Source organism: Lynx canadensis, chromosome D1, assembly GCF_007474595.2.
Source record: "Lynx canadensis isolate LIC74 chromosome D1, mLynCan4.pri.v2, whole genome shotgun sequence".
Classification (NCBI taxonomy): domain Eukaryota; kingdom Metazoa; phylum Chordata; class Mammalia; order Carnivora; family Felidae; genus Lynx; species Lynx canadensis.
The window spans coordinates 43,177,399-43,200,753 of record NC_044312.2 but is presented as its reverse complement, the minus strand read 5'-3'; the positions used below and the strand labels follow the sequence as shown (position 1 = coordinate 43,200,753).

Here is a 23,355-nt window from a genome sequence, read left to right as displayed (position 1 = left end):
CACACACACACACACACACACACACAGTGTCAGTACTCTGTAACTAACTCTTGGGTGACTAATCCACTTGCTTTGAATAATAGCTCAATTGCATGTAACATTAAGATATCGTTTAGGGAAAAATAGCCTCAAGAAGAAAACATTAACAAAGGTATATTAATCATTATCTCAAGTCAAATCAAGTATCAACCTTTCCCTTTAATAAATAAGATTTCATGTCTTCAAATAAACCCAAGTTCCTAATTATGAAAGATAATTTAAAAAAATTTAAATACAACCCCAAGTTGTATATGCTCTATTTTTGTCCCAACTGTACTGCCAAAAATGTCTGGCCATGGTATTTCATTAATACCATGTGTCATGAAAGCCTGGTTGCCAGATTTTTCGTCTTTATTTGTAACAGTGCTAAATCATTCAGTAATTACATAACCACCTTCAGTAGTTATTTGCTAAGGGTAGTGGAGTAAGGTATCCTAACCCTCTATTAACCTATACTTCAAAAACGGTACTTTTGTAAATTTTTCTTTGTAAGAACAAAAGAAAAACACTCAAGGGGATTGGGAAATAATCATTTTAATCTACATAAGCATAATTCACACCCAAAATGCTTAAACTGTGCCAAAGTTCTGGCCTTCATAACATTTCTTAATTTTAGTTTTCTTGGTGAACTCTGCACTGCCTCAAAAAGTAAATTATCCTTTAATGGGTTCAATTGGCATAAACAATCTAAGTCTGTGATACCTGTATCTAATGAAGTATAATATATAATCAACATCGTATCACCTAGAATTGTCAAGCTGTTTATGAAAGCCTAAAAAAACTCCAAAAGAATTAAGCTACTTTAGTTAACATGTAATAGGTATTTCTCATAAAGCAAAGCTTAAATATTTAATTTTTTGATACTCTAATGTATTTCCATAAGCCTTTAAGTCTACAGTTTTATAGATACAGTTTTCCATCAGAGGTGGAAAATTATAGATATATTTCTCTTTACATGTAACTAATTAAAGATTTTAAGAGGGTGTAGGCTACAAATCAAGTACAATTTAGTCATAACACCATACAAAGACCTTATAAAAAAATCAGAAAAGAGATGGTTAACATTATTGCTTGGTCTTAACAGCAAATTTTAACCAAATTGATACCTCTCTACTCTTATTTATAATGTTTCTGATACATTTATATCATAGCACTTGGCAAGTAATAAAGGTACTGATATGATGTTTTAATTAGTTGCAAACAAATTCCAATTTGTGAATCAATGTATATATGTCCTCTTTAACTAGTAAAACTACACTACCTCAGAATTAATCCTTCTAAAGCAAGTAACCTTCCCGAGAAGGCAATGCAGAGCTTCATGTCTTCCTTAAAGATTTTCAAGTATTATAGGAACACAAACTCATGGAAAAAACTAATTAAAAATCGGATATTCCATCTTGGCTTTACTAATTATGGGATAATAGGAACAGATGTGAACCAAACAAATGTTCCTTTATACCTGTCTGCTAAACATAATATCATACCAAGAAATACTGAAACTGCTGTTTTCTAGCTTTTCAAGTACAGGACACAACTACAGTTCTATCAAGTGAGGAGAAACGAATAATCAACCTTAGGTAACTCAAAAAGATGGGAGGCACAAAATGATAACCTGACTTTGGCTTTTACAACCTACCGTTGACCCTGAAATGCCAGACTCAACAACAATGACGACAACGACAGCAACAACAAAGATTACAGCAGCAAGCCAACATTTTACCACATACTAAGAATTCTGAAATAGGCAATCATTTTTTCCCCCGTCAACTCATTCTGTTGAATCTTCTTTTTGTTCTTCCTGCTTTTTGGTTGCAGGCAGTTCAAGGCTTGCCCACTGCATAGGCTCAGCTTTTCTCATGGTGATCTCAATCTTTGTTGCAGTCATAGTTACATAACTTCGTGTTACATCAATCACCTGTGACAGAGCAGAGACAGCTATGGTAAGCCTGGATGTTTTGTTTTGTTTTTATTTTTTTAAATTTACATCCAAGTTAGTTAGCATATAGTGCAACAATGATTTCAGGAGTAGATTCCTTAGTGCCCCTTACCCATTTAGCCCATCCCCCCCTCCCCCGCAACCCCTCCAGTAACTGTTTGTTCTCCCGTATTTAAGACTCTCTCATGTTTTGTCCCCTTCCTTGCTTTTATATTATTTTTGCTTCCCTTCCCTTATGTTCATCTGTTTTGTATCTTAAAGTCCTCATATGAGTGAAGTCATATGATATTTGTCTTTCTCTAATTTCGCTTAGCATAACACCTTTTAGTTCCCTACACGTAGCTGCAAAGGGCAAGATTTCATTCCTTTTGATTGCCCAGTAATACTCCATTGTATATATATGTACATATACCATATCTTCTTTACCGGATGTGTTCTTTTTAAGTCTTAGAGGAAAGCAGTGGTCCTGTCTATGTTAACAATCAAAACTCCAAGCTTCTAAGGGCATTTATATACTTAGATTTAAACTTTTTAGTAAGAATGAATGGTAAAGTTATACACCTACTTTACACCAACGATTTCCAAAGTACTGCCTTTTTACTGCACCAATGGGTATTTTAAAGTATTAAAAAAAAAAATCTGGATTCATTAATACTTACACCCCATAATTTCACATTTTGATGAAATTCTTTCTCTCCTTCAAATACAATATGCACATTTAACTGAAAAATAATAAAGTTAAATAACTGATCAAATCCAAGTTGAAGGAATAGGATTTAAAGCAATGATTATAAAAGTAACATACTGATATAAATCACTTAAAAAAATTTTTTTTAATGTTTATTTATTATTGAAGATAGAGACAGAGCATGAGCATGGAAGGGGCAGAGAGAGGGGGGAGACACAGAATCTGAAGCAGGCTCCAGGCTCTGAGCTGTCAGCATGGAGCCTGACATGGGGATCAAACTCACAAACCGCAAGATCATGACCTGAGCCGAAGTCGGATACTTAACCGACTGAGCCACCCAGGTGCCCCTTGATATAAATCAGTTAAAGTATTTAAGAAACTGCCAATATTGTTATTTTTTTCTTTAATTTGAGGAAACCATTCACAGAAAAGAAAAATTAACTTAAAGTTTCATATTAAAAACTAGGTACTATATTATTTGATAAATCTTGAAGTACTACAGTACTTTCAGAATGTTTCAGAACTAATTACGCAGAAATTTTCATTTAAAATAGTTTCTGACAGTAATTTCAAACTATTTCTTCAAATGGAAAAGATTTAAAAAGTTTTAAAATCAACAATATATATAATGGATTTGATAATACATGAAAATAAAGAGTAATATATGAGACAATTTTTACTCAAAATTATTTCGTATACTTACCAATGTACTATTTGCTACTACTTGGCTAAGTTCTGGGAGTGAATTTTTAGCATATACTGAAATGGTGACTTCACCTCCAGTCTGATGCCAGTCATGTCTACATGGAACGACTTTTTTCCCCTGTAATATAAGAAAAACCTTATGAATTTATTATGTGCCATATGACCTCTAAAAATGAGTAATCTGACCAAACAACTGAGAAAAAATAACTATGTGCAACTGAGCCCTTAGTGTTTTTAAGGGCAAGCAACTTCTTAAGTTCTCACCCAAAAGCTTAAACAATAAAATCTATCACAATACAAAGAATCTTTATAGTTTTACGGCTGGAGAACATGCTTATTCTTCCCTTTTTTTTTTGTTTTCTTTTGGAACCACAGCATTAACATACATTGAAAAAGACAACTTAAGAATTCCTACTAAACTTTATCCAAGTTTAACATTTCTGAAATCCACTAAGCAGTCATAAAAACGTTCTCCAAAGACTAAAATAAACCATTTGCTTAATGAAATAATCCAGACATCTTAACCTGATGCATAAAAGCCTTCCATTTATTTTCTATAAATTGGAATCTGACTACAAATTGAAATTTCCAATTTCTACAAGTGGAACTAATTGACTACTTACAACTATCCGCTACTTGTTTCAAATAATTATTTTCCTCCCATAATAACATGCAGAAAAAAGTGGGGATTTGTGAAAGTAATGTTTTGGTTATTATTATGGAAGTAACTATTACCTACCAGTAGAACACTGTGCTTTATCAATGACTATTTTAAAAAGAGACAAATTGTAATTTGTTTTATAAATGAGAGCAGCATAGCCACATAATGCAGGAAACCGTGAGACACTACTGTTGAAAAAGTAGTATTTACGTTTTGGTCCAATTATGCTAACTGAATTTAAAGTACTTCTAGCACTTACATTTTGTGCCCTAAGCTACAGCTTATACCAACTTAATACTTGATAACTGTGTGTATGAAAAAATAACAAAAACATTATTTCATCAAGGGTTATATTATGAAAACTTCTACGTATAACAGAAAACATTCTATGTTTTCAAGCTAAAACTTTTAAAATTTAGGTCCTTGGGGAAAGTACAGAGAGACTTTACTTAAGTCTTTCTGCTAATAAAATATCCCTGGAAGTTTTGTGGCAGACGAATCATTATAACCTGAAGGATATATTTACACTTCCAAAGCATATGTTATTAAAAATCAGAAGCTATAAAAAAAAAAAATCAGAAACTACAGAATATTCAAATGGAGAATGAATAAATCCCTAAAACATTCTGAAAATTTACAATTTTTTTGTAAGTTAAAGGACACATATAATGAAAAGGCTGATTGTGTTAGTGGGGTTGTTAGTGCCAATACAACATATAAAACTAATTTAATACATTATAAAATACATTACAGCAGCCAACACATACTTACTGAGCAATAAATTGCTTGCTTATAATTTAATGGGATTTAGACACTTAATTTGCACAACCTAAATCTTTTAATAAAGCTATCTAGGGAAGTAGGAACTAATGCTTTTTTTGTTGTTGTGATAAATTACCTTGTAGCAAGCAGAGGCATTCAAGACAATTCCAACAAGTTTGCCATCCTCCTCTTTGGCCACTAGATGGAGTGTTTTTGCATTGTAAATAGCTGAATGAAATTTAAAGTGGCCAAAAGGGAATCAGAAGTCTAAGTGATCAGTAACTCAAATGAACTCAAAAGTGATTTTTGAAAAGCAAAAAGTGGGAGCAGGCTATGGAATTACAGAAACACATTCTTCAATTTTGGCAGGCTTTAAAATTTCACAAAAACTGGCACGCTTGTATCATTGTACATAATGGCTACTTTGATCAAAGGGCGGTGCTCTGGGCACTTGACTCAGATTAACTTTAATTTTCAGGAATATGAAATCTTTACTGTATGAGACAGAAAAACTTTCTTTTACATCTGAAGACAGAATAATTTTTAACCTTTTTAAAATGACTCAGATGAATACACCCCAATGTGTTATTTTGAAAAGGCTACTTACAGCATCCTTCTTAGTCCACACGTGTTTCCCTGTTGTACAGCCCTCCTGGGCTAAGAATGTATTGAAATCTGAAGTTTTTCTTCTACAACAGCTCCAGTATTTCATCCTTTAAATTACCATAGAAAAACTTCAGAAATAAAATCTTACAGCTACTTAAGTCTAGAAGTAGTACAGCGACAGTGTGAATTTAAAAGATAAGTAAATGTGCAAGTTTAGTATTCTAACAAAGTGTTTAAGGTACTAAACAGTTAAAACTATCAGAAGACTAATCATTTTAAAACCAGAATGCCATTTATTGTAGCAATTTTGGAGCTCCTGACTAAAGATGCTTAAAACCACCAGAAAATTCCAAACCTGCTTTTCACTAATTGTTCACATTCCAGCTTCCTCATGGAGCTACCAAAAAGTGGTATAACCAAAGATTTTAAATCCCATTTTAATAAACCAGGAAAGTGAAAATATGCAAACAAACTAAAAACTAACATTTACACAACCTGTGATGGTCAGTCCTAAAGTAGGTGATACCCACTATTATTTACTTGAGACTAGAAAGATAAAAATTACAGTAAAGCTTTGGGTTTGAGTCTTGCAGAATACGGAAAAAGAGTGGAAGACTTTAACACAGTACTGCATGTCTATAAACTTCAGAATACAGAAGGGGAGCTAGATCTCAATTGAGGGCTATGGAAAGTGTGAGGTTTCTTGGATGCCACAATGCCAGTGTCTTTGTGGCACAGAGCCAAAATTCTCAGAGTCCTGTAGTGCACAGAACAGTTCTTCAAACTAAACACTATTCAGCCCAAATAGAGTATCCCACTGAAAAGTAAGGAAATAAGGAATAACATGATGTTTGGATCACAATGGCCACTTACTGTAATATTGTTTCAGTTTTCTTATGTGTAAAAAGACAAAATCCACATTCTAGGTGACTCTAAAGATGTTGACAATGTAAATAAAAAACCTGATAATGCTGCACGGCAAATAATGCTTACAGGCATATTAACTTTTCTAACCTCTACCATAAAGTTTTAATTAGTCATGTATTAAGTTACCCTTCATGAAAAATAGGTACTCCAGAATGATATACACAGACTTCATCTAGACTCTGTAGACCTTGATATGTCTAAAAGAGAAAAAAGAAGAAGAAATTAGCTTCGTATCTCAACGTTATGTTTCATCAACATTTGTAGTACTGGTGACCTCTAAGAACTATGAAAATGCTCAAGAAATAACAATTACCTAGAACATTCATAAATTCACCCCAGGCCATTCCAATAAGGAATGGAAAATAATTCCTTTTTGGCTATAGTTAAGTTTTAGTTCCCTGTGAAAAAGGCAAATAAAAAGTAGGCAATGGGATACATTAAGATGCTCTCAGACTTTCAGGTATGAGGTCACATTCAAGCATATTCAGGTATTTAAGTTTATAGAACAATACTGAAACCAAGGAATTAGTATTCCCAACAGAAATATAGTTAAGGCATGATTTATGTGTATAGGAAACTCTGTGTGGACATTACGACTTAATAAGCAATTCTGGAAGGTCTAGGAGTTTTGCTGATTTCTTATCCCTAGGAAGGGTAAAATGAGCTGCAGACCTATAAATATATCCAGGGTTTGTCTGGAAGATCCGGGCCCCACTGCTGCTGTAGGTGAAGGCCCTACAGATGAATTCACAAAAAGTTATGTTAATAAAACACAGATGCAGCCAGTAGTATATTTTCTACGTTGGTATTTATAGCAACTACCTACAAGTACAGAAAATAAAATTCTGTATATTTACTTTTTGTAAATCCAAAGTACTGGGTTGACAAAATGCACATCTCCTAAAGATATTCCATAAGCACATAAAACAGTATGTTAGATTCTGAACTTAACCACTATTGCCCCTTCATTTCCTCCCCACTACTCCCAACTCCTACTCTTCTTCCCACCTTATTTCATGGCACCATATCCATTCAGTCTCCCAAAGCAGCAAAAAAAAAAAAAAAACAAAAAACCTCTCCTTCCATCCATGTTTTCTATCACAAAATCCTATCAATTTAGCTTGAAAATAACTATCGGTTTAATTTGCTAACCTTCCTCATGATCACTACCAGATCTTAGACAATGAGACTACACTAACAGGTTCTAATTCATTTACTAATTAAAACATGAATCACTCTCTTATCTGCAGTCATCTACCTCATACCTTGCACAGTTATCAGTTCCAGGTGGTTTGTACATTTAAATGTGCCTCTACATATGAGGAAATATTCACGGCTTTAAAGTAAGTAGATTTCTTAAAAACAACGCAAAAAGTGCTAGTCAAAAATAATGGACAAATTGCATTTCATTAAAATTAAAAAGATTTTTTATCAAAAGCCATTATTAAGATCATGAAAATGTATAGTGTCCCTCTCCAACAAAGTACTTCTGAATGAAAAATAAAAAAGAATTCCTAACATCAGTAAGACGAAGCCAACTAACAGAAAGAAAAATAGGTGTAAGATTTCAGACATTTCACAAAAGAGGATATCCAAGTGACCAATTAACAAACAAAAAGGAACTCAACATCATTATCGGGAAAGTGCAAATTAAAATCACAATGGGAACACTACACACTAACCAGAATGGCTAAAATACAAGACTGATATTACAAAGCGTTCCTAAGATGTAGAACAAATGCAATCAGCTTCATATACTGCGGCAGGTGTGGAAATACAACTATCTTGGAAAACTATGAGGAAATATCTGTCAAAACTGAACATATACATACCCTATGATCACGGAATTCCTTTTCTAGTCATATACCTAATAGAAATGTACACACGTGTTCCAAAGTCAGGCACAAAAATGTTCATAGTAGCATTAGTCAAAAAATGTAAAGGACAAAAGAAAGGGTAAGCTGAATGGCACATTCACACGACAGCGTATTTTAAAACAATGAAAATGAACAAACCACAGCTATATGCCAACAAAGAGAAGTCTAACATACATTTCATGAAGCAAAGGAAGACAGGCACAAGAGCACCTCGTCTGTAATTCTATTCACATTAGGCTCAAAAATAGGCAAAACTATACTGATAGAAAAATGTGGTTACTTTTGGGAGAAAATAATAGCTGGGAAAAGATATACTGAGGGGCTCGGTTTTGTGAAAATCCCTCAAGCTATGAACTTACTTACTTTTTAATGTTATTTTTTCAGTGAAAAAGATCAAAAGTTTCTTTAATGGCCTCTGTAACCTACAGTAAGATCTCACTTGTGGGCATGGTAAAACTGTAAATGCCCTTAAAGTTCTGGCCTGTCTCTCTTTTAACCTCAACACACCAACAAATTTTGTACCATGATTATTAACTGTTTATTGTTTCCTGAAACTGCTATCACCTCTGCTTGAGACACACTTTCCCTTTTGTCCATTTACAGGACTGGCACTCATTCTTCAAAATTCAACTGAGATGTTTTCTCTCTCATCTTACTGCAGTTATCCTACCACTTCCACTGTCTCTCCCCCACCCCAGTACTCACTCTTTTTTATCTACTACTTCTACCCTACATGTATGTCAATACATTTCCATTTCCATCCCTAAATAAGCAAGGTGATCTCCAACTTAACATGAGGGAAAATTACAAACCTGCTCCCCTAATCATGTTTTCTCCTTCTTGGTTAATGGTGTCACCAGTCACCTAGCTGCTGGAGCTCGAGGTCCCCCTCACTTAAAGTTCATTAGCAATTCCTGCTAATACTTTGAAATAGTATTCATTCTGCGTGATTTGTCATGAGCCAGGCAGGCACTGTTCTAAGCATTCAAGATACAGCAAAGAACAACAACAAAATTCTTTTCTCATAAACCTTACATGAGAGGAGAAGGGAAGGGAAAGTCAGCTGGGATAGATCTACAGAAGTAAAATACATATGCAAAAAAACCAGCATGTTATAAGGTCATTAGTGCCCTGGAGACAAAAGGGCAGTGAGAGTGGAGATGCTGGAGGGCACATAATTTTACCTAGAGGGGTGGGGAAAATTCTCACTGGGATGTTTGAGTACATCCCACATTTAACTACTTCTAAAAAATACTCTCCACTCCCACTGCCTGGTCTTCTATAAATGCATCCTAGCTGGTTTTCCTTCTGCCAATTCCCCTATTACGCCAATATATTTGCCACGTATCAGCCAAAGAGATCTTTTTAAAATTCCTCCTTAAAATAGACAATGGCTTCCCAGTATGCTTAAAAAGAAGAAAAAAGCCCAAACCCATCATTATGCCCTAAAAAAACTGCCATAATCTTGCCTACCTCGCTTACTCCTACCTTTCACACCACTGACCAAGTCCCACTGACCTTTCTCATAATTCCTTGAATAGCCAAGCTTTAAAAGCTCTACATATACTGCTCCCATATCAATTTCAAGGTTTATATAACTCACCTGCTACATTATTTAGATTTCTGATTTAGTGTCACTTCCAAAAGGATTTTCCTAATAGCCTTATTTAATACCTTTACTTGCCTTGTTCACTGTATTTTCTTCATATCTATCTAAATTCGTATTTAATTACCTACATGTTACCCTTCTCCCTAAATTACAGTATAACCTCCACAACAGGAGAAATTTTTGCTTCACCTAATACTGTATTTCTAGCCCCTAAAACAATGTCTGGCACACATTTACTGTGCTCAGTAAATGCTGACTGCATCAGAATGACTTATTCCCATGAGTCTATCAGATATGGTGTTTGTCAGAGACAGAGTCTCTTATCCGTGTTCACAGCCCTAGCCCAAGCACACTGACCAACACATAACAGGCACCCAAAAGTTTGTTCAATCAGTAAACTGCACTCTCTTCTTTGAAAATTAAAATTTTTCTTTCATGACCCAACACAAATTTTACAATATATACCTTTGAACACCCTCCATTTTTACATGAGGTCCCAATCTTAATTTCATCACTGTCCTCTTCTAAAACAAAGAAAAGAAAATCAAATTAGAAACATTAAGATAGATACTTTGGCGTTATTCTTAAGTAACCTCTTTCATAAAATAAGTACTTGAAAAAATAATCTAAATTTAAAAAACACTTATTTTAAGACAATTTTAAGTTATTTTCTAGGTGACCTTTCAGGTAATTATATTTAAAAAACTAAGAAGAAATCAACTATTGTGATTACATTTTGCCTATGTCTCCAAATAATACATGACACGCTTCTATCCTATACCGCAATACAACATCCAACATCTTGACCTTGTGAAAGGGAAATCATGAAAAAGGTACTACTTTCCCCCGTGGTATAGAGTGTAGGTCAGAAAAAATTGAATATATTTTATATCATGCCCAATGAAACATGTACAATTATAAAATAAATTTAACTGTTAAAAAAGTGATGAATCATGGAAGAAACAAATTTTTAATTAAATTTTTCATTTTAATACAGACATTATGGAATAAACCAATTCATTCTGAGGTATTACTGGTATTTAGAAAGCAAAATAAATTCTTTACTACAATGTTACCTTTTCTTTCATATTTATATTCAGTGAACTACACTGTCTCTTTTATCTTCTAGATAACTGGTTAATTGTACAGAAAAAAAAATTATAAAATAAAATCTTACCTTTTTTATTTTCTTCATTCCCTGATGACAGTTTAAGTTTATCAAGTGCTTGTTTTAGGGAGGCAGATATTTTTAATTCCAAGTTTGTCATTGGTTCATCTGGGCTAGAGAATTTTTAAACTTTATTACCATTAGTGATGTACCAAAACATTATTTTTTGTTTTGTTTTGTTTTGTTTTTACTAAAAATAAATACACTAAGAGCCTATTTATAAAAAGAAGCCAAATGCCTCATGAATCAGGGTTTTCACATTAAATACTATTTTACAAATAACTGCCATAGTGTACCTATACTTCTAAATTTTAAAAGGAAAGTTGATATTAAAATATTAAGTCTCAAATAATCATGCTATTGCCAACACAGTAAATTATTAATCAGTATCCATAATGGAAAGGAAATAAAGACTAGGATTCCAAGTTTGCCAAGAAGGGATCATGAAGTACTTTTACATTCCACACCTAAGCAAAATGTTGGGCATAAGCCTAACAGGCAATAAATATGTACTAAGTGAATCCATATTCCTACCAGTGGAGATAATTCACTTAGTGTGGACACTGGTATATACATCTATATGTTCATATACAATTCTATCACAAGACAATTCTAGTAGGATTAAAAATCAATACAGTGCCCCTTCATAACGATTAAGTGTTGTATGTACAATTTAAGGCCATTCAATAAGTATTAAGAATATTTACAAAAACAACAAAAATAGAAATGCTAGGTTATGCATTCCACATCCTTATTGAAAACAACTATTATAAGTAAGATGTAGAAGTATTACCAAAGTATGTAAAATCCTGTATTCTCATAATTTCTACAATATCACCAAATGAATTTAGGACAAAATACTTAATTTCTCTTAAGTAAATTAGTAGTCCATTATTTAAAGAAAATATTAACTCATACTGTCAATTACAGCAGACACTACTGTGATACTTAAGAATGAGTCATGCCAAAATTGTGTTTTTCTCATAATTTTTTTAACTGGCAAATCAGTCAGCCATGCATTTGATAAACTCTCTCATGATTATGAATAAGGTGAAGATGGAATAATAATAATTCTAAGTAGTTTGGTTAAATGAATAATTGTCACAAAGTCTCTCAGTCTTCTTATCTTGGTCCAGTATTATTCAATATGCTATAAATTTCTAAATAAATTTACCTAAATTAAATGTAAGATCAGGAAAAAAAAATTATGAAAAACATTAAATCCATGGTGTGAATAAAAATATCAACTGGAGCCATATTTGAGGCCACAGAATCATGTTTTTTGAGTCTCATATTTTGGTTCTAAAACAACACTCAAGTGCAACATTAAGAAGGCCTGCTGTAACAGCGTTAGCCAACACACTTGTATGAGCGTGTACAACAGAGTTTTAGCTGATGAGGTGACTACGAAGGACTTGTGTAACCTATTGCAAAATGAGCAAGAGGTATTTTAAAAGTAGTTTAACAGATCTGCATCTAAATCAAATAAATAAAAAGTTTGTAAGTAATAACATTATCAGTTTTCAGGCATCTGAAAATAGGAGTGACTAGGCTTGCTCTAAGCGACAAAGCATGGACAAATTAAAGAGACAGGATTTGGCTCAATATTAAGAAAGAATACACACTTAGTAACAAAATGGAATGCTTTACAATAATAAAAGTAAATTCCTCTTCACTAGAATTATTTGAAAGGAAACTAAATATCCTTCTGTGAAGAATGTCCTAGATGCTCTTCAAGAAAACAGCACAAGAATGGATAGGAAGGCCTCTAGGTTCTTTTTCAACCCAAACGGATTCCCAGACAACAATTTCTTTATACTACAATTTGTTCTTTATACTTTTATGTATCTTTTATACTACAAATTGTTCTTTATACAACAATTTCTCCATACTACAGTGAAAAAGCCATGTTAAGTCACAAGAAAGATGTGTGGCTCTTCTGCTCTGGACAAAATTATGATGACACAGTGAACACATATGCGATGGAAATTTACTGTGTACATGTCCTCAAGGTAAAGGGGAAAAAAAATGAAAAGTATACTTAAGGGAACATCAAAGTGATCTACACAAGAGCTATAAATGATATTATATAAAATCATAAAATACCAGGATCAAATGCTATTATTTAATTGTGACAAAAATTACAACTGTATAAAGTTTACCTTGGCCTTTTTATTGCTTCTACTGGTTTAGGGGCTTGAATGATGTGCTCCTGAAACTTAGGCTTCAATTCAGAAAGTTCTTTCTTCTCAGTAGTCTTGACTTCAGGTTTGACTGGCTCAGGTGGTTTCTCACTATTATGCCTACCTTTCGTACAGCCCTGTTAGTGACAGATGAGAGTTAGCTTATCATGGGTTTCATATGCCCTGACAAATTAGTTTTCAATTCTTTATTAATAAAATCTCTTGTATGCTTTCTCCACTTTCATTACACAGACTTATTTTAAGAAACTAAAACTAGAACTCCAAATTTGCAATTATTACATCTGAATGCATTTTTTATTAACTTGTTTTATTTTTTTATTTTATTTTTTAATTGTTTTATTTTTTATTTATTTATTTTTTAATTTACATCCAAGTAAGTTAGCATAAAGTGCAACAATGATTTCAGTAGATTCCTTAGTGCCCCTTATCCATTTAGCCCATCCCCCCTCTCACTACCCCTCCCGTAACCCTCAGTTTGTTCTCCATATTTAGGACTCTCTTTTGTCCCCCTCCCTGTTTTTATATTATTTTTGTTTCCCTTCCCGTATGTTCATCTGTTTCATCTCTTAAAGTCCTCATATGAGTGAAGTCATATGATTTTTGTCTTTCTCTAATTTCACTTAGCATAATACCCTCCAGTTCCATCCATGTAGTTGCAAATGGCAAGATTTCATTCTCTTTGATTGCTGAGTAATACTCCATTGTATATATATACCACATCATCTTTATCCATTCATCTGTTGATGGACATTTGGGCTCTTTCCATACTTTGGCTACTGTTGATAGTGCTGCTATAAACATGGGGGTGCATATGTCCCTTTGAAACAGCACACCTGTATCTCTTGGATAAATGCCTAGTAGTGCAATTGCTGGGTCGTAAGGTAGTTCTATTTTTAATTTTTTGAGGAACCTCCATACTGTTTTCCAGAGTGGCTGCACCAGCTTGCATTCCCACCAACAATGCGAAAGCAATCCTCTTTCTCCACATCCTCACCAACATCTATTGTTGCCTGAGTTGTTAATGTACATCTGAATGCATTTTAAAAGAAGCCTTTGAATTATGCTTCATGATTATCTATTTATAGTATATCCATAGCATAAACTTGTTTTTCTACTTACTACCCATGCGACCTTGAGCAAGTTAATCTTTTTAAACCTCAGTTTCCTCACTAGTAAAATGGAGATTATGGCACTTAAGATACTTTTTGAGAGGATTAAGTCAAACAATAGAGTATTTGTCAAATCTGGCATGTGGTAAATTGTCAACAAATGCTAGTGACCTTTTTCACATTCCATGGAGTCATACATGCATTGTAACATCCTTAAAAATCATACAGAACTTCAATGGCATGTCATTTCATTAACAGCTTTTGTTTTCTTTCTTAAGGGCATACAAAATAAATGGCACATTTTGGCGCATGTTAGATTTGATAATAATATATTGTTCCTCACTAAAAATGCCTTAAATTGTTACCTACCACTTCTTTATTAACGTACTTTAAAGACCACTAACACCAAGGACAAACCTAAATTGACATGTGGGTAATTAGTATCTTGAAACTTTTACTTCTGAAACAGACGAATTCCTTATTTTAAAGGCTATCAAGGGAGGTGAGTTCCACTTTAAAAGAAAGATTCTATCTGCAAGTTAACAGACTACTTAATAGGTGTCCAAAAATCAGACTCCTCAAATGTGGAGCTTCACATTGTATGTACGTTCTCAGGAGATAATCTAGGAAAAAAGTGAATACTTACTGCAATGCTTAAAAAATCAGAAAAATCAGTTGTTCTTCTCTTACAGCAAGACCAACCCTATGAAACATGAAAAAAAAAACCTTAAAACTGAATTTGCAGAGAACCACAACCCACTAAAAGGGTCTACTTGCACTTATCTCCTTGAATCTCACAGTGACTGGCACATAGATAGATTTCACAGTTGTGAAGTGTTATAAATGATTTATCTAATCAAGTGAAATGATTTTTAGTCTTTGATTTAAAAAAAAAAACCCTAATTAACCAATGTTAGAGGTGATTTGTGTTTTGAATGATCACAAAAGGAAACACCTTAAAATAGGGAAACAAAAACTGCTTCTGGTTTCAAGACTAGTAACTGAATTTTAGAACAGAAACACTTTATAATTTCTAAAAACATCATATATTTTAAAGGATCTGGAGAGTAAGTGAGGTGCTTTACTTTAAAAATCTGGTAAGTTAGATAGAGATGATTATCACAATTCAGCTTCTAAAGAACTCACTAGCTGTTTCCCAACAATAATCAGTCTATTTCCAGAACACCATAGATTGATTAGCATAGCAGCCTAAGAATTGTTAGGTTAAATGATCTTTTCAGTGACAAGCATAAATACACAGAAATTCTAATGCCGTGTGTGACTTCTAAACAAAATACTAAGTGGCTTACCAAAAAATGGCTTTAAGTTGTCATCCGTAATTCCAAAGTAGTACAGAGAATAAGAAAATAAAAATGCAGCAGTTTCAAAACGTGGGATGTTTCAAATTATACTAAGGGCTAGGATTTGCACATACCCATTTGGGCCTCACTGCTTTTCTCAAGATAATGTATGAAGAATTTGGTAGTGATTTTTTCCACACTATGCACTTACAAGATTTTTTTTTTTTTTAAAGTTTATTTATTTGAGAGAAAGAGAGTGAGCACACATGTGCGAGCAGAGGAGGGGCAGAGGAGGAGACAGACAGACACAGAATATCCCAAGTAGCTTCTGTGCTGCAGGCTCTGAACGCATGGGCCTCGATCCCACAAATAGATCTTGACCAGAGCCAAAATCAAGGGATGGATGCTTAACTGACTGAGCCACCCAGGCACCCCCAAAATTATTTTAAAGAAAATGTTAAATATGCTATAATTCAAATTTTCCTTTATTTTGAAATTATCTTTTACTCTGAACTGAAATATAGATGAAAACCTACTATAATGCTGAAATATAGAATTTAATTACTATTGATAATACGGTCTTCAGAAAAGTCATTCTACACGAGAAAAAGCTTTATTGTCTTGCACAAAGACTTACAGCAGATATTCTGGGGAGACCAGGATACATACATGAAATAGACAAGCTGTTCCCAAGTATCAATCTTGGATCTATCACAGTCCCCAGCAAAAAAAAATGAAGGATAAATTTAAGTATGTAAGTATAAGGTTGTTTCTTAAGAGAAATTGTCTCTTTTCTTTGTCTATGCCACTTCTAATTTAAATATTAAAATGTTCTTTCTAACTTTTATTTGCCAATAAACAGGCAACAGTAGACATTATACTGGTTTATGTATTTGTGCTGTGAAATCCAATAGTCTTTGGATTTCAGGTCTTCAAGAAATGTTTATAGGGCTCTTATGAACAGTAGGATTGAGAAGGAGAGAAACAAAATTACTTCAAAGTGAGATCATTAAGATTAATTCAACAGGGAGATTAACAGCTGGGTAGTAAAAAAAAAAGAACAGCGAAGTTGAGAGGCTATTTCTGGAATAAGAGTTCACTTTAAAAACTGGTTTGCAGGAGCAAATGACACACATAAATGGAAATATTTTGTAGAAGCCATTGGCACAAAGATGACATTTAAGGACACAAACGAACTAAATGAGAGAAAATAGGAAGCCCAAAACAGAAGTGAAGTAGGTCTATGGTTAGGAGATAGAAAAATATAGCAGAAGAAAGAGAAAAACATACACTAAGTAACACAGAATAAACGGCAGTCCAGTAAACATAAAATACCCCCACTCCTCTGCAAAAGTATTTCCACAGAAGCACAGTTTCCATCCCCAAAGAGTTTTCAAAGAGGCCAAAAAGACGTAAGAAGGAAGACTCAGGTCTCAACTTGCCCTATTCTGTTTTCCTCTCTTAGAACTAACCAGAGTGACATAAACTTGCTACATGTTTATTTACACTCGGCTATCTAACAGTTAAATACCAAAAGTGTCCACCTACTCCCTGGAAGGTATAATTAGAAATTCAGGCACGTGGGTGGCTCAGTCAGTCAAGCGTGGGAGTCTTGACTTAGGCTCAGGTCATGATCTCACGGTTCCTGGGCTGGAGCCACGTCTGGCTCTGCACTGGGAGTGCGGAGCCTGCTTGGGATGCTCTGCCTGCCCCTCCCCCACTTGTGTTCTCACTCTGCTCGCTCTCTCTACCCTCAAAATAAATAAGCTTCAAAAAATTCAAAAGGCATCAACAATATTTAAACACGTAAGATTGTTTATGTTCCTAAAAACAAAAGTACGCCAACACCTAAAACCACGGCAGCCACACTGCAACATTTTCTTTTGAGATACACGTTATCTATGGAGATAAATGTACCATGTTAACATAAATTTTAAAAAATCAATAAACCCACCAAGAAAAACCTGATCAAACAACATTCTATTATCTAATTCTCCAGAACATCAAGAAAGTACAGGTGGAAAACAGTTGATATCTGTCTGTCCTGCAACTGGCACCCTTTACTGCTAAGAATCTTCCCTCAAATTCAGAGCTGCTCTTTATTAGACAGCAGCTGCCCAACAGACTGAGAAACTAAGATTGAGTACAACTGCTTTCACTTCCCCTCAAAATTGAAAAGTGAAGAAATGAAGGGTATAGAAAATGAGAGCTGGGATGAAAAGAACCTAATTTTATACTTGGGAAAGACTTTAAGACCACCACCTACTGTCTCTGCCTTTAGACTTGCTTAAAGCACCCCAAAATGGTCATTAAGAAAGCAAAAAAGTCACAAGCTGAGCTGAGGAAAAAAGATGAGAAAATAGTTAGTATTACACCTCTAAATTTAATATACAAATATGAAGACACTGAAATATACCAAGTTCTTACCTTTAAGGCATCATGGAAGACTGGAACACCTGGGTGGTATGTGCAAGCATCTGGTCAAAAACAAAGAAAGAAAGGAAAAAAAAATAACTTTATAATGAAGAAAAATCATTATTTTCTTCAGGTGTTAACATTTTAATCATTTTTCCAAATGCAGGTAATACTTTGCTTTTCCTTAAAAATTCACAAAATGCGGGGGCGCCTGGGTGGCGCAGTCGGTTAAGCGTTCGACTTCAGCCAGGTCACGATCTCGCAGTCCATGAGTTCGAGCCCCGCGTCAGGCTCTGGGCTGATGGCTCAGAGCCTGGAGCCTGCTTCCGATTCTGTGTCTCCCTCTCTCTCTGCCCCTCCCCCGTTCATGCTCTGTCTCTCTCTGTCCCAAAAATAAATAAACGTTGAAAAAAAAATAAAAAAAATTCACAAAATGCTCAAGTTAGATGCATGGCACACAGTGCTTACTATAATATTGTATTAAAACAGTAACAGTTCAGGGCGCCTGGGTGGCTCAGTCGGTTAAGCATCAAACTTCAGCTCAGGTCACACACACAGTTCCCAGGTTTGAGATCCACCAGGCTCTGTGCTGACAGGCGGGAGCCCGGAGCCTGCTTCAGATTCTGTGTGTGTGTGTGTCTCTCTTTCTGACCCTCTCTGGCTCATGCTCTGTCTCCCTCAGTTTCTCAAAAATAAATAAACGTTAAAAAAAATTTTTTTAAACAGTAATAGTTAAAATTCTAATTCAAGAGTATGATAGTTACAGATAAAAATAATACAGACTAGTGCAACTATAACAAACTGTATTCTATTCCTTTAATCTTTGTAGTTAAATTTGTTTAATACCAAAACTTTAAGCTCCAAGATTTTGACGGTCCTCTTCCAATTCTATTTACAAAAACGCTATCAAACTTAAGTGTGCTTATGTGCACTGATCCATAAAGACTGAAGAGATTCTCCAAAAAGATATTTTGGAAGGACAAGTTCAAAATTTTAAAAACTGAAGCAATATCTTATTGCTAATTTAACTTTCCTAGACAGGTGTCAATATCTAGATACAAACTTCATTTAAAAAAGTTTTAAGTTCTACAGTCTGTTTTCAGGGTTGTCACCGATTGTTATTCTGTATTTCCCTCCCCTCCCCATTACACCATCAATTTCTACTAACTCTTTCATGAAAATGGGCTAACTATAGATGGCAATATACTGTATTACATTAAAAAGTCAGATTATAATAATAATAAACAATTATTTCCTGACTAGACACAACCATGAGCTTAGGAAAAAAACAGGTCAGCTCCACACCTGTGCAATTTTCTTATAAGGCTACTTTGCCCCACCTTTCCTTGTCTGCTTAGCTTTCAATTGCCCACAGCCTCTGATTCCTGGTGTTGCCTTAAAGTGATTAATTCCTGGTACTTACAGAAATCCTCCTACCCCTACAGTAATAGCCAATATAGTTTATTAATTAAGGGTAGTAGTGGAATTAAGGGCTGAAAAAGGAGATTCAAAGTAGAAATGAATAAGCAGAGGGATATGAAGTTAAGAACAGAAGCAAAGAGAGAACAGTATTTTCAAATACCAAACATATAGATGGAGGCATAAAATGCATACCGTATAACACGTTAAGAGGCATTAATCATAATAATGGTCAGTTTGGGCAGAATGGTAGCAGGTGTGAGTCAGGTCTTAACCATACACCTAGTAGGAACACAATTTGAAAATCACTGCTTTCAAATGTAAATAACAAGCAGATGGTCATTGGCCTGTCTAGCCTTTACCAGGTTTACCAGTTTTGCTCAAAGTTAAATTTCATGGGTAAAAACCAACATAGTAGCAGTTCAGAGTTAAGAAAATCAAAGTATTGGGTCTTGGATCTGACCTATGCTCAAATTCTGGTTCTGCCCTTTAGCAGCCAGTTCAGTTTACATACATGGCTTAAGTAAAAAACTGTGAAGTGGTGCTTTGTACAGAGTAAGTGTTTAATATGTGAAAGACACTGTGTCTCCTTTAAACATTAAGTTAGCTTGTGTTTCAAACTAAAGCCTTGTACCAGCTTAGGTGGCTTTTTATTTTTGTCAATACAAAGGTCAAACCTCTCCCATTCTATAAAACTTTCTCCTAATCAACTCCACAGTTTGCTATTAGCTCTTATCTTCTACTTCCTATCTCCATTTTCTTAACTTTCCACTTAAATCAAGCAACTTACTTGGTCTCTAAGCCCCATTTTGCTAAAGCAGCTAAATTTTCAGCAACCTTATTGGCGTTCCCTGATGAATTTAGTACTGGTGACCACACAACGCTTGAGTGTCTACTCTGATTTTCCCACTCCCCTCCACTCCCATCTCCTTTTTAGGCATTATACCATTACACACACACACACACACACACACACACACACACACACACTGCTGACTTCCAAAAAATGGCTTTATCTCCCCCTTAATTTCAGGCTCGTATATAACATTCCATAAATATATTTACTTATTTGGGAACATTATAGTCGCACTCAACAAAGTATCAGTCTTTCCTCTTCATTTAATATTAAAGTAGAATATGTGTAGATACTAAGATAATTTACTTTTTATGCATGCTGCCAACAGCAACTGATTTTAAAACCTCTTTTTCCTCGATTTTGTCATCCACTGAAATCTCACAATTTTCTCTTTGAGTAACGTATTAATATCATAAAAACTCTGGGGCTCCTGGGTGGCTCGGTCGGTTGAGCATCCAACTTAGGTTCAAGTCATGATCGTTCATTCGTGGCTTCGAGCCCCGCATAGAGCTCTATGCTGACAGCTCGGAGCCTGGAGCCTGCTTTGGATTCTTGTCTGCGTCTCTGTCTGCCCCTTGTCCGCTCACATGCTCTCAAAAAATAAAACGTTACACATTTTTTTAAAAAAATCATGAAATTGTCATGACAGTAACATGAGTATTACACCAAGACTGAAAGACTAGATTCGACTTTATCCATAGAATCCTGCCAAGAGTCTTATTTTAAAGTATGTCACCAATTCACGTGTGCACCAAGTAAGTGCTCCAGACATCTTAGAGGTGGAAAAGAGTGTCAAAGGCCTCGATTTTAATTCCCTTCATAATGCAGGAACCATGCTGCTACCATGTTGAACCCGGCTTCTCTATTAAATAGGTCTAATAATACATCCTTCACAGGGGTGTCCTGAAGATTAAATGAGATGATATAAAGACAGACCAACATCTGGGGTATAGAAAACATGCAATTACCGCTAGTTCAATTTGACAAAGTGGTGTCACTTCCCACGATAGTCAAGAAACCAACTCACTTTATCCCAATCGCCACTCAAAATTCAAATTCATGGGCTGTTCACCTAGTCCAGCCACTAACTTTCACTTTACATCCTTAACTGTACACCTAGGAACAATCACTTTATGCCAACACTTGGCATAAATAAACTCCGGAAAAATAGACTAATACGGCGAGCTGAACTAAATAAAATAACTCGCCCGCAACCCAACCCTCCCACCCATCTCTGGCACGCACACACACACACACACACCAACCGCTAAGCGAGCTCTGTAGCACCGGGTTAACTTTGGCTTCCCCAAAGACACGGGTGGGGGCGGGGGGATAAAGATGTTCTAAATTGCACGGGAATCCGCGAGCGAGCGGACCACCGGGAGACACGTGGGGGCCGGGAACGTGGGTACGTGGGTCCGCGTGGCTGCAGGGAGAGGGTCGGATGCCGTTGCCGAGGGGCCCCGCGCACGGGCAGTAGGGCTAAGAGGGCGGCCAGAAGAGACCCGGACGGGGGCAGCGCGGCAACGGCTCGCGGGCGGACCCCGGGGTCGCCCTTGGGCCAAGGGCGTCCCCCCGGGTGAGGTGGACCCGGGAGGGAAGGCCGGCGGCGCGTTCCTCTTACCGTCGGAGTTGGTCTCGGGGTCGAAGCGCTGACCGCAGCCCCGGTTGTAGCACAGCAGGGCCATTTTCTTTCCCCACCGTTACGGGTCGGATTCAAACACGGACGAGCAAGAGGATGCGCTTACAACCCCACTGGCGCAACGACCGGTCTGACGGCTGGGGCGGCTGCCGGCTTCCGGAAACGGCCGGTTCCGCTTCAGGAACCTTCGCGAATTTTCCGGTCGCGCAGGCGCGCAGAGAAGATGGAGGCGGAGGGAGCGGCGGGAGGCCGGGCAACAGCCCAGACGCCGTAGGTCGGACTTCGCAGGGTGGCGGCGGGGCGGGGAGCTGGCGTCCGGATATTTGAGGAGGAGAGACCCTAAAGGCAGAAAGCGATGCCATCCGAGGGGCTGACGTGCTCGCTCCAGATTTCGTCTCTGGCTGCGGCTCTGTCGTGCCGCCAAGCGGCCGCCCAGCGGGTTTGCCCCAGCACCGCAGGCTCCTTGCTTTTGGGATTAATACAATCACGGCATTGTTACGTTCGCCCCCTAGCTGCTGCAGAGTAGGGGCAGAACCCTGCAGTATTTCCGAGTCCTCTGCCTAGAACGTGGAAGCTTGGCAAACGACGAGAGGACTGGTGGACCATTCTCCCTGGGTGATTGTGTGTCCGTTGTCCCGGTCTCTGGAGCACTAGAGAAGCGCAGGCATCGGGAGCAATTGTGGTAACTGAGGTCAAATCACTTTGAAAATACAAAGCGTCTAAAATCGGAACACCGAAAGTACTGATCCGATACAGAGCTAGAAGTGGTCACTATTGCTCTAAGACCCAGGGGATAAAATCGTTGCTGTTTCATGTAAGCCTCCATTTGATCAGTGTGCCCGTACTTAATTCTTCTATCCCGAAGCTGATTTCATCGAGTGCATTATTAAAAAAAAAAAAAGCGTGACACTAACAGGCACAAGCTAAAGATACTAGTTCCAACTTGTATATTTCCCAAACTTGGGGTATTAGAAATAAAAGCAAACACTTGATAGCAGGTATACTGACAGTCTTAGAATAGTAATATCAGTGTTAAGTAGAAGTAAAAAGCTATGCAATGTTTCTAGTGATCCCAAAACTTTGGGCTCAAAATTTTCTCACCCTCGTAAAAAAAAAAAAAAAAAAAAAAAAAAAAAGGTTTGTTACCTTCGCATGATCCCTTCCTCTTTTTATATCTAGAAGTGTTAAATTTTTGCAGTAATCTCAACATAGAGATATACAATGTATTATTCTTCGTTTAACCTAACCTGAGTATTTTTCTGTTTCATAATCATCATAAATGGAGTTGAATAAATCGGCACTATGACCAGATTTCCCTCCAGGATGAGTTTTGGGACGTGGCAGTACTGGGGTAAAGGGCGTAAGTCTTAAAATAAACTTAAGATTTTAAAGATAAGTATAGCCAATTGTTTCCAGTAAGTGGCACCAACT

At 36.1% G+C, this 23,355-nt stretch overlaps 1 protein-coding gene across 1 annotated transcript; it reads right to left on the bottom strand.

Annotated features, from left to right (window-relative positions):
- Positions 1-557: 557 nt before the first annotated feature.
- CHORDC1 (cysteine and histidine rich domain containing 1) lies at positions 558-22,063 on the bottom strand. The gene is made up of 11 exons (XM_030330945.1): positions 21,907-22,063; positions 18,020-18,069; positions 14,938-14,994; positions 13,141-13,298; positions 10,988-11,091; positions 10,276-10,334; positions 6,451-6,521; positions 5,399-5,504; positions 3,367-3,486; positions 2,635-2,697; positions 558-1,954 (listed from the first exon to the last, which is right to left on the bottom strand). Exons 1-11 carry the CDS (start codon positions 21,968-21,970, stop codon positions 1,808-1,810), a joined length of 999 nt encoding a protein of 332 aa, XP_030186805.1. The 5' UTR covers positions 21,971-22,063; the 3' UTR covers positions 558-1,807.
- Positions 22,064-23,355: the final 1,292 nt, after the last annotated feature.

Excerpts from the sequence above, each read along its gene's own strand:
- CHORDC1 (XM_030330945.1), bottom strand. The coding sequence starts at position 21,970 with ATGGCCCTGCTGTGCTACAACCGGGGCTGCGGTCAGCGCTTCGACCCC. Across the intron at positions 10,335-10,987 it reads GAATGAAGAAAATAAAAAAG|AAGAGGACAGTGATGAAATT; the intron begins GTAAGATTTTAT and ends TCTTTGTTTTAG. Across the intron at positions 1,955-2,634 it reads AAAATGTGAAATTATGGGGT|GTGATTGATGTAACACGAAG; the intron begins GTAAGTATTAAT and ends GCTCTGTCACAG.